Below are 15,619 nucleotides of genomic sequence, written 5' to 3'. Positions count from 1 at the left end.
ATCTTCACTGATTGCATTCAAACCTGCGTGCCAGCTGTGCAAAGTGGATTTAAACGCTGGCCGACGCACGTCTCGGCTTGAACTTTTCCTTGGAATGCAGACAGAGCTGATGACGGCCTGAGGGCAGTGTGGAGGCCACGCGGTTAGTGAGCGTGTTTCCAGAGCAGAAGGTTCTCTGCTCAGGAGCCACCTGCACCGATTCTCCATGTAATGTGGAGTTACATCAGAAAGGGCATCCGGTGTAAAACTTGTGCCAAATCAACATACAGATATTATCTCCCCACACCATCAAGATCATTATTTGAATCTGGACCAAACTCACATTCAAACCTGATGTCTTCTCCTTCTGTCTGACCTTTGAACCCAACTCCAGATTTTAAATCCTGATCACTCATCACTCATCTTTGATTCCAGTGTCTGATCCTGATCATTTTTTAAAAATCCTGTTCCCTGATTATGCTTGCTGACTTTTGATCCTGATTGCCGATCTTTGATCTTGATCACTTATCTTTGATCTTTATATCTTAATAGGCCCTGATTCCTTTGATCCCATCATAGGGAACAAAGGAATCTGGAACTGCACTGATATCTAATGGGTTTTTTTCTTGATCTGAGGTCTACCTCTGCACCAAATGAATGTCCTTTATGACATCCTACAGACAAATGGCAACATAAACAGTTTCTCTTTAGGGGTCTTCAACTGGTTCAAAATGCTGCTGCCAGACTTTTGACTCGGGGTAGAAAGTTTGACCATATCACACCCATTTTAGCATCCCTTCACTGGTTTCCTGTTGTTGCAAGATCGGATTTTAAGGTTCTGTTATTGACCTTTGAAATTGTTCATGGACTTGCACCTCCCTATCTGGCTGACCTGGTGAAGCCCTACGTACCGGCTCGGGCTCTGCGCTCGCAGGGTGCAGGACTTTATGTGTTCCCAGGGTGAATAAAAAGTCTGCCGATTACAGAGCTTTCTCCTACCGTGCCCCGGCTCTGTGAAATCATCTCCCATCACATATACGGCAGTCGGCTAATGTGGAGACTTTTAAATCGAGATTAAAAAACCCCATTTGTTTTCCTTGTTTTATCATTAGTTATGTTATTATGCATTTTTATTCTTGTGCTCAGTACCCAGCTTTATCTATCCATGAAGCCAGAGGACACACACCAATTAGCTAAACTGCAGGATTGTCTTACAGACATAAAGACATGGATGACCTCTAATTTCCTGCTTTTAAACTCAGATAAAACTGAAGTTATTGTACTTGGCCCCACAAATCTTAGAAACATGGTGTCTAACCAGATCCTTACTCTGGATGGCATTACCCTGACCTCTAGTAATACTGTGAGAAATCTTGGAGTCATTTTTGATCAGGATATGTCATTCAAAGCGCATATTAAACAAATATGTAGGACTGCTTTTTTGCATTTACGCAATATCTCTAAAATCAGAAAGGTCTTGTCTCAGAGTGATGCTGAAAAACTAATTCATGCATTTATTTCCTCTAGGCTGGACTATTGTAATTCATTATTATCAGGTTGTCCTAAAAGTTCCCTAAAAAGCCTTCAGTTAATTCAAAATGCTGCAGCTAGAGTACTGACGGGGACTAGAAGGAGAGAGCATATCTCACCCATATTGGCCTCTCTTCATTGGCTTCCTGTTAATTCTAGAATAGAATTTAAAATTCTTCTTCTTACTTATAAGGTTTTGAATAATCAGGTCCCATCTTATCTTAGGGACCTCGTAGTACCATATCACCCCAATAGAGCGCTTCGCTCTCAGACTGCAGGCTTACTTGTAGTTCCTAGGGTTTGTAAGAGTAGAATGGGAGGCAGAGCCTTCAGCTTTCAGGCTCCTCTCCTGTGGAACCAGCTCCCAATTCAGATCAGGGAGACAGACACCCTCTCTACTTTTAAGATTAGGCTTAAAACTTTCCTTTTTGCTAAAGCTTATAGTTAGGGCTGGATCAGGTGACCCTGAACCATCCCTTAGTTATGCTGCTATAGACGTAGACTGCTGGGGGGTTCCCATGATGCACTGTTTCTTTCTCTTTTTGCTCTGTATGCACCACTCTGCATTTAATCATTAGTGATCGATCTCTGCTCCCCTCCACAGCATGTCTTTTTCCTGGTTCTCTCCCTCAGCCCCAACCAGTCCCAGCAGAAGACTGCCCCTCCCTGAGCCTGGTTCTGCTGGAGGTTTCTTCCTGTTAAAAGGGAGTTTTTCCTTCCCACTGTAGCCAAGTGCTTGCTCACAGGGGGTCGTTTTGACCGTTGGGGTTTTACATAATTATTGTATGGCCTTGCCTTACAATATAAAGCGCCTTGGGGCAACTGTTTGTTGTGATTTGGCGCTATATAAAAAAATTGATTGATTGATTGATTGATTGATTGCTCTTTTATGGTTTTATCTTTTTATTGTGTCTTTAATTTTTTTATTCATTTTTTTTTTCAAATTTTTCAAATTTTCAATTTTTTTTTTCGGTATTGTGTTGTGTAAAGCACCTTGAGGTGATCTCATCGTGAGTTGGCTCTATAGAAATGAATAAATTTGATTTGATTTCTCTTTGATGGAGTAAATAAATAACTAATAATCAAATGCCCGTTTGAATTTACATTAAGTGCACATTTTACCCCAGTTTTATCCATAGCCAGGAAATTACTGAAGCAACTGTTGGCTATTACAGATGTGACCAGAAGGTTGTAGGTTCAATCCCCTGAGGAGCAGCAGCAGTTATCTTTACCACCACACAGTAAATTTTGCAGAGTTAAGTTGGCCCCTCAGGGAGCGCACATGGTCCCAACGCAAATCGTACTACAAGTTTAGTCATGTCTGTCTGTTTATTCCCCAACTCCTCGCAGGATCTTGGCCCAATTTACACAAAACATGGGGTGTGGATGAAGGTCATACCTGTAATTGCCCTTAAAGAATTTGATTTGGCCAAGGTCCTTGGGGCGAACGGTCAAAATATGGATTTTCACTTGGATGTCAGCACAGGTTTGGTGGACATCAGGGGTGGGTTAGGTGGGTTTTATAGGGGATAATATACAGGTATGCCAAAGGTCAATCTTTGAGGTCAAGGTCATTGGGGTCAAACATCTAAATTTAGGTTTTTCACTGAGATTTCATGCCAACTTGGCACACAAATGCAGGTGGACATAATTGCTCAGCAAGGTCATAGTATTTGCCAAAAGCAATCACTGGGGGTCTTTTTGTTGGATGTCGTCTCACAGGTGCTTCTGCTGATTTCTGCCAAATTTAGTTTGTCAATGAAAGTCGACCCTGAAGTCAATCATTTGTGTGAATGTCAAGGTCACTGGGGTCAAACTGTCAGATTGCTGTAGCTCTTACTGTCTTTATGTCTGGGGTAATGTTAAATCAACTCTGTCATCGTGTGTAGCATGAGTGAGTGTGAGGCATAATTGTAAAGCACTCTGAGCATCTGTTTTCAAACGGAAAAGCTCTACAGGATTTAGTTATTATTTTTAAGAATAAAATTTGACTTTACAGTGGCACAAATGTGCTCCCTGTCCATTTGCTCGAGTGTCTTAACATGAATAAAATAACATTTAATGTGTATGTGTTCTTGATTTCCCATAACTACGTTCCTTATTTTTTATTTACAAAAATGACACACTTGCAGTTTGCTAATTTTTGGAAGACTCCACCCCTAATTTTTGCAGATATTGCGATTTTGATTGTTTCTTCAGAAGGTGGTCTCACTGCACATTTGGACTGTTTGCACCAGTGAAGGAAGTGGGATGTGGAACGGTTCCTCCAAATCTGAAATCCTGCTGCTCCCTCAGGGCTTGGAGTGACTTCCTGCCCTCCTGAGAACCATGCCCGTGACTTGCTGGTACACTGACTGAAGGTTTGAGATCAGTGAGGACTTTGCAGGCTTTTGGGGATTAGTGGTATGTACACAGTGATGAACACTGGATCCCAAAAAGATCTAACAGTAGAATCTGTGCTCCTTTGTATTGAAAGCAAGCAAGAAATTTAGTGGAGACATTTCATTTGGATATCATGTGGATACCTCGCTGTCCAGGTTATCTAAGTAATTCCAGAGGGGTGAAAGCTGCATGATGGACCAGAACATCTTGTCTGGCAGTGCCTTGGGTATCTCAGAAGAAGCTGGAGGATGCACCAGTTTTCTTTAGACAAAAAATGCAAGTTGAAGAAGTGAGGGAAGCCATCAAGACACCCAGACAACCCTGAAGGTGTTATAGGCATCTGTGGTTCTGACTAGAGGTGGGCGGATCGATCCTAATATTGATACCAACGCTGATATTGATATTGAATGATCCTCGTGTAAAAAGATCGATACTCAAGCTTTTTTCTCTCCCGCAGTGCATGCAGATTCATCAAAGTCTACTCTCTGTCTGTAAGAGCAGCGCTGCGCTGTGTCACACAACATGGACCAGCGCACCCTTGTATTGTGGTTTGTCAGCCCTCTACCTCAGGAGATTTTGTTTTAAGTTGTCTTGAGTGATTTTTTTTTTAAACAAAAAATGTTGATTGTGATAATAAAGTATTTTGTTTTCATGTATAATGTTTGGCGAAATTCTATCTTAGGTCTTTTGGATCCTTTGGATCTATGAAGCTTAAATATGAAAAAGTATCAGTATTGGTATCGGTATCTGCAGGATCAATACCAAAATTCTGGGTGTGGCCCACCTCTGTTCTGACTGGAGAAAATGTGCACAGTGCAACTTTTAACTGTTGCATCACCAGTTATACAGCTTCATGATGAAGTGGGATAGAAAAAGGAGGATTTCCTGGAAAAGATATATGTATATACAGACATGAAATACAAAATGAAGTAAACTCTGTATTAACTGTGTTAAGATCTGTGAAAGACCCAAAACTCTGTTGGCTCATTAGGTGATTATTTATTTATTGTTAAGACATCCTAAGCTAATTACCTGTGCTTTTATTTTGACAGTCCACAGCAGATGTTCGGATTTCCACCATCTGCCTTAACACCTCCAACAAAGCCTACGTGCCGGTGACTGTTGCCTGTTAAGCAAAGAAGAAGCATTTTCAGCCCTTGAAGAACAGACGCGGATTTCTGCCGGAGCCGACGAAGGAACGATGCTCCTGAAACTTTTGTGTCTGGTTTTTCTGCTCCCGGCGCTGCTGGAAGCTCAGTATGAGCAGTACAGCTTCAAAAGTTTTCCTCCCGGCGACATTATGCCGCTGGAGTCCGCGTACGGTTACGCGCTGGAACAGTACGCGGCGCAGAACTGGGCAGACAGCGTCAAATACCTGGAGCTGAGTCTGCGGCTCCGCAGGCTGCTTCGGGACTGCGAGGCGTTCTGCAGCCGCAACTGCAGCTCGGTCAGCCGGGGCAACGACACCGTGTGGGCCGACAGCAGCCTGCGCGTCGTGCGCCACATCCTGCAGCGAGCCGTCTGCCTCAAAAAGTGCAAGGCAGACTTTCCGGTGTTTAAGATCTCCTACCCACCGAGGGATCTACTGGAAGCGTTCGTCCGGAGGACGCCGTACCGGTACATACAGTACGCGTACTACCAGGTAAAAGTGCCGCAGCAGACCGTTAACTGTGCGTAACGGGCGCGACCGGCGAAGAAAAGCGTGCGCAGATGTGAATTCGCTGGTTTGGAGTCACTCAGAGGAAACTTTAAGGCCTCCTGATGTGCAGTGTGATTTTTTTTTCTTCTTTCCTTTTGGTTTTTGTTCCTTCCTTCCTGCCGATCAGAGCGCACTCTGAGTTTGTGCCACGTCTCTTCCAGCGTCAAACAATCCGCTTATTCTTCTGTGGGCGCGCAGGGGGACGTGGGGCTCAGGAACGCAGGATCAGCTTACAAGTCATTCAAAAAAAAAAAAAAAAAAAAAAAAAATCTTATTTGTAGTTAGTGTGTAAAATGTGTTTAATACGAGCAGCAACAGGATCTTTAGTTTGGAATTAAGATGAAATTTGAATTTTGGCCTTTCGCCAGCTGACCTAATTTTATTTCACCGTTTAAACAGTTAGTGCAAGAAAAGGAACAATTATGTTTTTGTAACTGCTGCATTAGTAATTCATTCTCCAAAAAAATGTGAATAATAATAATAAGTAAGTAAGTCCCTTCTGCTGCTCCCATGTTTGCACTCGGGTTTGCCACATGTTGAATTGGCACAAGTTTTACGCCGGATGTAAAGGTGCAACTCCACATTACATGGAGAAATGTGGCAGGGGTGGGATTTGAACCCGAAACCTTCTGAACTGAAACCAAGCAATAACCACTTGGCCACCACCTCCTGTGAATAATAATAATAATAATATCACCATTTCCAAAACTGTAATGTTCAAATGTTTTGTTCACACTGATATAAAGCATTCATTCATTTTCTGCCACTTATACAGTCTGGGTCATGGTTGCCACCAAGCAGCTCACCCCACACTTCCCTATCCTTGTCCAAGTCTTCTATCTCTTCCTGGGGGACTGTGAAGAGTTCTGTCATGTTTAAAGTCATGGATGACTGCCATGTTCTTTATCAATCGAGAAAATCCACTGAAAACATATAGTGATAAAAATGCAGGTACTGAATACAGAGTTATTGAGCACTCTTCACCATGCTGCAGCAAATTCCAGACTCCTGGAGCCCACATTCTTTTTTTAAGATTTCCTGTCTTCACACTCTGAGATGTGCTCAGAGAAACATAACTCATCTATGAAGTTTTGAGAAAAGTAACTTAGCTCATCATATCCTGTCCTTGAAATGGTCTGTTTTCTTATTACTGATGTGGACATTCCATTTAGGGGCATGACACACACCACTGACTCGCTGCAGCTTTTTGTGCAGACTGCAGCTTTTGCAGGGTTGCATGACAATTGTTCCATAACAGAACTAACATACCTATCACAGTTCCCAAGCCATCTGGGAAACATAATCCCCTCAGTATGTCTTGGGTCTTCCTTGGGGCCTCCTACCAGTTGAACGTCCCTGGAAGACTTCCCTAGAGGAAGATGAAAAGTGGGCATCTTCGCCAGATGCCCGAACCACCTCGACTGGCTCCTTTCAATGCAAAGAAGCAGTGGCTCTACTCTGAATCCTTCACGGATAGTGAAGCTCCTCAATCTGTCCAGGAGTATAAGACCAGATACCCAACGGAGGAATCTTATCTCTGCCACTTGTATCCGCGAGTTTGTTGGTGATTTGGTGCTATATAAATTAAAATAAATTGAAATAAATTGTTGGTTCGATAATTACTGAGGATAGCAGTGTTAATTAACTGGTACATCGAGAGTCTTGTCTTACATTAAAGTACAAAACACTAATATTTTAGAAGGTGGATCCACTTGAATGGATCCATTACAGTACAGAAGTGAAGTGAAGTGGTCTGTGCAGAGAATAATGATCTGCGTTTAAAAATATTTAAAATGGAAACAAATTGCACTATTGGTGATGTACATCTGTTAGTAATTGTTGGGGTCAAGAGGTCTGAGGTCATGATGTTCAGCTAGCAGTGGTGGCATTGACAGAACCTTCAAAAGATTTTCCAATCAAATTCACAAAGATGACACTTCTTACTTTTCCTCAGCTCAACAATTTGGGGAAGGCTGTGGCCGCAGCCCACACCTTCCTGAAGAAGAATCCCAATGATTTCTCCTTAACCAAGAACATGAACTACTACAAGACGCTGTTTGATGTAGAAGAATACTTCATTGACCACGAGGAGCAGCCGTATGAGGTTTGTAGAATGACTTTGGTTCTGTTCTGTGATGTACCAATCAAACGCATGCTGCCTTCAAATAGTTAGCTTCCCAAACAAAATTTTTGTCTCCTTGTTGCCCAGAGTGTGTTCGTGAAAAGTGTGACGCTCTACAACAGCGGAGATTTCAGCAGCAGCGCTCGAAACATGGAGCAGGCCATTGCGCAGTACTTTGAAGTGTACGGGCTCTGCTTGGCAGCCTGTGAGGGCTCGTACGAGATACTAGAGTACAAGGATTTTTATCCCACCCTAGCAGGTGAGTACAGCACATCTGGGTTTGTTTTATTTATTTTTTAAGAAAATGCTATCTACTACTATAAGCAACAGGTTGGTTTTTATTGTCTCCCAAGTCTCTTGAAAAGGAGCAATACCTCCACCTGGTGGTGATTAAAAAAACTAGAGTGCTTGGTGAAATTCTACTTTCACTGTAAAACTGCCAGTCTGATTGATTGACTGCTTGATTGTCAAGAGACAAGTGGCTGCTTGGCGGCACTAAAATACTAGAAGTTTATTTTATGCCCATGGTGAGCGACGCAACACAGTGACTGCCAATCAGAGCAATGGCGGCGTGATGTATGTTGGCTGTTCGCTCAGACTGAATAACCCAATAAGTTTGAACCCATGAAGGCCTCTTGCTCCAGTTACATAAACCTTATCGTTTTTCATTCTTTCCTCTATCCATTAAGATTATACACAAAAGTGTATTTAATTATCTCTCTACTTTTTTTTCTAATTTCCTACTGTCTGAATCGCTCAGATCTCTACATCGATGTGCTGAAATGTAAGGTGAAATGTGAAGAGGAGCTGACGCCCAGCGTTGGAGGCTACATTGTGGAGAAGTTTGTAGCCACCATGTATCACTACCTCCAGTTTTCCTATTACAAACGTAAGTCGTACATCAATGAAAGCCATGCTGCACTTTCAGACCATGCTGCACTTTCAGACCATCCTGGCTTTTCAGACCATCCTGGCTTTTCAGACCGCACTGCACTTTCAGACCATCCTGGCTTTTCAGACCGCGCTGCACTTTCAGACCATCCTGGCTTTTCAGACCATGCTCGACTTTCAGACCGCACTGCACTTTCAGACCATGCTGGCTTTTCAGACTGCACTGCACTTTCAGACCATCCTGGCTTATCAGACCGTGCTGCACTTTCAGACCATCCTGGCTTTTCAGACCATGCTCGACTTTCAGACCGCACTGCACTTTCAGACCATGCTGGCTTTTCAGACTGCACTGCACTTTCAGACCACCCTGGCTTTTCAGACCGTGCTGCACTTTCAGACCATCCTGGCTTATCAGACCATGCTGCACTTTCAGACCATGCTGGCTTATCAGACCGTGCTGCACTTTCAGACCGTGCTGCACTTTCAGACCGTGCTGCAATTTCAGACCGTGCTGCACTTTCAGACCATCCTGGCTTATCAGACCGTGCTGCACTTTCAGACCGTGCTGCAATTTCAGACCGTGCTGCACTTTCAGACCATCCTGGCTTATCAGACCGTGCTGCACTTTCAGACCATGCTGCACTTTCAGACCATGCTGGCTTATCAGACCGTGCTGCACTTTCAGACCGTGCTGCACTTTCAGACCATGCTGGCTTTTCAGACTGCACTGCACTTTCAGACCATGCTAGACTTTCAGACCGCGCTGCACTTTCAGACCATGCTGCACCTTCACACCATCCTGGCTTTTCAGACCATGCTGCACTTTCACACCATCCTGGCTTATCAGACCGTGCTGCACTTTCAGACCATGCTGCACTTTCAGACCACCCTGGCTTTCAGTCATAGTTCCAGTCACCAAGAAACCACGCGTCACTGGACTTAATGACTACAGGCCTGTGGATCTCACGTCTGTAGTCATGAAGACCTTCGAACGCCTGGTTTTATCCCACCTGAAGTCCATCACCGACCCCCTGCAGTTTGCCTACAGAGCCAACAGGTCTGTAGATGACGCCATAAACCTGGCCCTGCACTCCATCCTGCAGCACCTGGACTCCCCAGGAACCTACGCTAGGATCCTGTTTGTGGACTTCAGCTCTGCATTCAACACCATCCTTCCAGCTTTGCTCCAGGACAAGCTTTCTCTGCTCCACGTGCCCAACTCCACCTGGAGGTGGATCACAGACGTCCTGACGGACCAGAGTCAGCGTGTGAGGCTGGGAAAAATGTCTCAAACACTCGGGTTCTCAGCACAGGATCTCCACAGGGCTGTGTCCTTTCCCCTCTGCTCTTCTCCCTGTACACTAACTGCTGCACCTCCAGCCATGACTCTGTAAAGCTCATCAAGTTTGCGGACGACACCACCCTCATCTGACTCATTTCAGATGGGGATGAGTCTGCCTACAGGAGGGAGGTGGACCGGCTGGTGACCTGGTGCAGCAGCAACAACTTGGAGCTCAACGCCCAGAAAACAGTGAAGATGATCGTGGACTTCAGGAAAGCCACAGTCCCCCCGCCCTCCCTCGCCCTCACCAACAGCCCTATCACCACTGTGGTCTGTCACCACTTCCTCGGCACCACCATCACCCAGGACCTCAAGTGGGAGTCAACCATCAGCTCCCTCATCAAGAAGGCCCAGCAGAGGATGTACTTCCTGCGGCAGCTGAAGAAGGCCAAGCTGCCTGTCCAGCTGATGGTGCAGTTCTACACGGCCATCATCGAGTCCATCCTCTGCTCCTCCATCACGATGTGGTACGCCGGGGCCACAGCCAGGGACAGACACAGACTGGCTTTTCAGACTGCACTGCACTTTCAGACCATGCTAGACTTTCAGACTGTGCTGCACTTTCACACCATCCTGGCTTTTCAGACCGTGCTGCACTTTCACACCATCCTGGCTTTTCAGACTGTGCTGCACTTTCGGACCACCCTGGCTTTTCAGACCATGGTAGACTTTCAGACCGTGCTGCACTTTCACACCATCCTGGCTTTTCAGACCGTGCTGCACTTTCAGACCACCCTGGCTTTTCAGACCATGCTAGACTTTCAGACCACGCTGCACTTTCACACCATCCTGGCTTTTCAGACCGTGCTGCACTTTCGGACCATGCTGCACCTTCACACCATCCTGGCTTTTCAGACCGCGCTGCACTTTCAGACCACCCTGGCTTTTCAGACCATGCTAGACTTTCAGACTGCACTGCACTTTCAGACCATGCTAGACTTTCAGACTGCACTGCACTTTCAGACCATGCTAGACTTTCAGACCGCGCTGCACTTTCACACCACGCTGCACTTTCAGACCACACTGTGCTTTTAAACTATGCTGTTTTGTACAATCAAACACGGTTAAAATGTGCAATTTTGTGATCTGTCACAGTGAATGATGCAAAGAACGCTGCTCCATGTGCCGCCAGCTACATGCTCTTTGACCCTAAAGACCAGGTGATGCAGCAAAATGTAGCGTACTATCGTTTTTACCGGGAGCAGTGGGGACTTGAGGAAAGAGACTTTCAACCTCGGCCGGTACGTAAAAGTTTTTTGTGTGTGATTTTGCTGCTGGGGCAGCTAGAAGTGTTAGTCACACTGGCTGTACTGACTGAGGCAGGAAAATGGCAGCGTAAGTGGTGTTACATTAACACAATCTCAGGGTGGTAATTAAAATCATAAAGGCAGACTTGCTTTCTCATCTTCTTGCTTGGTATAAAGTTGGCAGCGGCTGCAGCGGTGCAGCTTTCTGTGCGGTTTGGTGGACCCGTAAAATTCTTTGCTTACAGAAGCTGCCTCGCTTCCAAATAAATTTGGGTTTGCTGTAAACACTTAACTTTCCAAATTGAGAAGCAGAAAAAGCAAACAGGCCAAATCTGTTCGGGTGCCGCTTCGCGCTGCCACTTGGGTCACCGGGAGAGCTGACGTTACTGTTTTTCAGGAGGCTCTGAGCTATTATAACCAGACGACCAAGCAGAAAGAGATGCTGGAGTTTGCGCTCAACTACCTACAAACAGACGATGAGGTACGTTCGGAATGTTCACGCGAAACAGGGATACTGCTGTTTGTGCTCTGGTTCTACTCTTGGCTGTCTTTCTTTAACTGTGGCATTATTATGTGTCAAGTAAAGTTGTTTTCATCCAGTTTGGCTGTTTTAAAGACTTGGTCTCCAAAGGAAAGGGCAAACAAGGTCAACGAACATCCATTGGAATCGATGATGATTGATGCATGTTAGATTAGATTAGACAGAACTTTATTGATCCCTTGGGAAGACACCCTCAGGGAAATTGAGGTTCTGGCAGCATTGACAGCACACAGGGTAAGAAGCACATAGAGTATCAAAAGTGAAAGTAAAAACAAACCAAAAAAGGCTATTTGCAAAAATAAATATAAATACCAGACATACTGATCACTACTGGTTTACTGGCTACTACTGTTCCTCTCCTTCCCGTCCTCTGTCTTCCTCTTACTCCTCCTCCTGTTAGCAGAGCAGATAATGGAAAAATCGTGCATTTGGTGCTACAAGCACAAAATTTGCCATATTGATTCTCATGATAATAGGGCAGTGCAGTCTTGTTTGAACCCTGCGTGATATCCCAGGATTTGACCACTTATGGGGACATCCGAACCGGGTGTGCAGTATGTACACAGCATAACTTCACACGGGAAGACGGTGTACTGTTTTGTTTTCGGCTGCAATAACAGAAGCAGTCGTGAAAAGTGAAGGGTTTTTTTTTTTCGGTTCCCAGTGGAGAAGGGAAGACGAGGCAAACAGGAGAGGCCCTGTCAGTAAGTGTTAGCCTACACAGCTAACCAGATCGTTCTCTCACCTGCACAACCGCCTCGACTCGTTTGAGTTCCAGGTCATAAACAAACCACAACACATGCCCACTTTCCACCACATTGTCACTTTTTCTTTGTATTTTCTCTTTGTTTGCATGTAATTTGCCCAAAATCTCAGAGAAAGTGCCGTGTTTCTGGCCCCAGAAGTTGATGTTAGATAATATCTGTGCTAATCCCTTATTGTATGTTAGTTATCAAGTGTTTGTCTGTGTTATTTGTTTGGGAGTTTCTGAGAAATCTAAGAGTTAAGTTTCACTTCAATCATATGTGCAAATTTCAGAAACAGGAAGAGCTCCTCCTGTTGGTGAGAGCTAGTAACATTAGAAATGTGAGACTAAACCACACCCCCTGTGACGCCCACAAGGTGTAAAAAAGTGTTGTATGACTCATTTTAGGGGTCTTTCACAAGATGGACACTGTCGGTGAGGGTCCCAGGCTTGGTGTCTAACGTGACCTTTAATAAACTCAAAATGAGGCAAATAATGGTTTGGTTTTTGGTAAGGGGCAGTAAATTGCAAAAAGAACCGGGGTAAAAAATTACATAGATTAATTGCATCATATGCTTCATATTTTAGCCCTTTAGCGCCCGCCCTCAGATGAGACTGCGCTGCCCGATATTTCGCATATCTGGTCGGTTGACCACTTGAAAATTCAAGGTGGTGGCCATTTTCCAAGATGGCTGCCAAAATGACCTATTGAAAATCACTTTTTGCATAGAAATGCTCCTATTAATTAAATCATTTACAATTATATTCATGTAAAATTCCATTTTGTTATATATTTTGTTTGCTATTTGTAGTATGATTAATTTGGCTTATGTGCCAAATTGGAGTGACGTTTATTACATTTTGTATTAATGGTTTCCACCCAGCACATTTTGAAAGTGTTCATCTCTTGAAACTACTGCGTGTAGGCCTATTACAAGGTGTTTAGTGTTGAATATATTGTGTTGTTATCCTTAATATCCACAGTCAACACAGTCACATGGTGATTTATTTAGCTATAAAATATCATTAGAGCTTACTTGGTGCTGTGCAGGGTTTTACAACCAGATTGGAAAACCTCCAGAATAATGTATTCTTTCAGGAAGGCCATTAATCAACTGTAATTGGCAAGAACTGCAGGATCTAGCCCAGGTTTATCAGAGGTCACACTGCCTGTTTAAAATTTTCAGGGACCACACCTCAGGACAGACTGCTATTAATAACTACAAGAACAGATGGTCTGACAGTGTGGAAAACCTCTTTAAATAGTCAAGGAGGGACAGCATCATTTGGAGAACCTGAGGGCTTCAGATGACCAACAGTCTCCTGTAAGAAGGACAGAGTCACAGGCTCAAAGTGGTCAAAGACAGCAGAGCAGGGGACAGACACCGAGGAGGTCAAAAGCAGAAGGTGAGATAAGAGCTCTAATAGAAGAGACCATGTGTGTTGTTTCAGCATTCTAAATAGCAAATTCTTGATCTATGCGGTTTATAGACCAATATACTAAAATTGAGCTTAAAATTAAAATTGCGTTTCCTAAAACCATGATGTCATGTATCTGCCGTGAGGACATCAAGTCTGCAAACGTCTTTGCTGAGAGAGAGAGAGAGCGAGAGAGAGAGAGAGATCGCTTTTTTCAATGTTTGCTTTTTCTTCAGGAGCTGCCCTTTCTTCTTTCTCCAATTCCCAAGAAATCTAACTTATGAACTGAAATCATGTAAACCCGGTTTTTCCAATTAGAAGATTAATAAAGTGCATGTAAATGCAAACGATCACATTATTACAGTTATGTGATGACTAACCATTATCTGGTTATTATGGTCATGTAAACGGGGCCAATGTGTAGACCTGGGTTCAACTGATGGACAAGACCGTTAGACCCCATCCCAATTCTTTCCTTCCACCCTTTCCCTTCGTGTTGCCCATTGATGTGAATGTACAAAATGACAGGAAAGTGTGAAACAGTAGGGCAAAGGAAAAGTACTGGGATTGGGCCTTAATTTACATGTTCTCAGTCCACCCAGCTGTAAATTGTTGCCGGCCTTGGCTGGGGAGATAACCTGCATCAGACTGCATCTGGTGGAGTCGTAGATTCTCATCTGTTTCATGCTACAAGATCCGCAGATAAGCAGCCTCAGGGCCAATTCAGGACTTCTTTTATACAATTTGATGTCGTGTGAGATAAAGATGTCATTTTGAATGAGTAGATTCTGAGTGCAGATTAATTGCAGACTTGCGTTGAGATTATGGAAAGCAGAGCATCACAAAAAAGGTTTATTGGAGGATCAAGAATGCAGAGGAGACAGTAGGAGGGGGTTTGTTTTCTGCCAGCAGCATGTGGTATATGGCTGGGAGGTGTTGCCCACAGAGGCTGTACCACATGCATTTAACTGGGGTCAGCTGCTCCCAGCATGAACACTGCTTAGACCTGGTTTTCGGAGATGAGTGTAAATTACAGGATGCAGAATTGACAGAGTTATAAATCTGAAGGGAAAATAAGGTGAATTATGAAATGAAGAAATTTGATACGCTTTTGCTCACTGCTGACTATAAGAGTCTTTTGTGTTAAATTTCAGGATATAGTAAGTCCAGGAGAAATGGCAGACTCTCACTCAGAGCATCTTGATGCTGAGTTTGAGGGCATGGGAGACTACGAGGAGTCTTTCCTGGCTGAATGGTGGCAAGAACCCAAAAGTAAATGGGACACAGGAGAGGTCGCAGAATGACGTTTGTGCTCGTTTGTCCCTCATCCAGCTGTGTCCAAACTCTCATGGCAACATACTGTATCAATGTTGTTGGTAACTGTGAAGACAGACCTACATCTCCAACAGCGTCTTCGAGAACAACCACCATCCGTCATGTTGATCAAGATCACAGGTTGACATATTCCCTCTTGGCTGCTATCAGCCTTTTAATAATCAGTCATGCCCTGTGTGCTTGTGTTCCATGTTTTACTGAGGGACGTGTAAAGTCTACGTGTTCATGACTGTTACATTTTTATTTTTTTTTTTTACTTTTTAAAATTAATTTAATGAACCAGTGCCACAGCTTTATGGCTTTTCTTATGCTGAAATTTTAACAGCCACATAGGGCTGTTGGAATATTTGTCACCTGCAAATTATTAAAATATTTTAATACTCTGTA

The 15,619-nt window shown here is 44.0% G+C and overlaps 2 protein-coding genes across 2 annotated transcripts in view; one reads left to right on the top strand and one right to left on the bottom strand.

Moving 5' to 3' along the window:
- The window catches only part of fkbp10a (FKBP prolyl isomerase 10a), a 25,260-nt gene extending 20,225 nt beyond the window's left edge, over nt 1-5,035 (bottom strand). Inside the window, exon 1 of the mRNA XM_034189891.1 lies at nt 4,924-5,035. The gene's annotated coding sequence lies outside the window, so the exon portion shown is untranslated. The remainder of the gene's footprint in view (nt 1-4,923) is intronic.
- On the top strand, nt 5,000-15,619 carry p3h4 (prolyl 3-hydroxylase family member 4 (inactive)). The gene is made up of 7 exons (XM_034189892.1): nt 5,000-5,533; nt 7,545-7,694; nt 7,800-7,971; nt 8,473-8,601; nt 11,041-11,186; nt 11,590-11,673; nt 15,052-15,619. Exons 1-7 carry the CDS (start codon nt 5,093-5,095, stop codon nt 15,199-15,201), a joined length of 1,272 nt encoding a protein of 423 aa, XP_034045783.1. The 5' UTR covers nt 5,000-5,092; the 3' UTR covers nt 15,202-15,619.

This window comes from Thalassophryne amazonica, chromosome 16, assembly GCF_902500255.1.
Source record: "Thalassophryne amazonica chromosome 16, fThaAma1.1, whole genome shotgun sequence".
Classification (NCBI taxonomy): domain Eukaryota; kingdom Metazoa; phylum Chordata; class Actinopteri; order Batrachoidiformes; family Batrachoididae; genus Thalassophryne; species Thalassophryne amazonica.
Note: the sequence above shows the minus strand (reverse complement) of the source record. Positions and strands in the feature narration are given on the sequence as shown.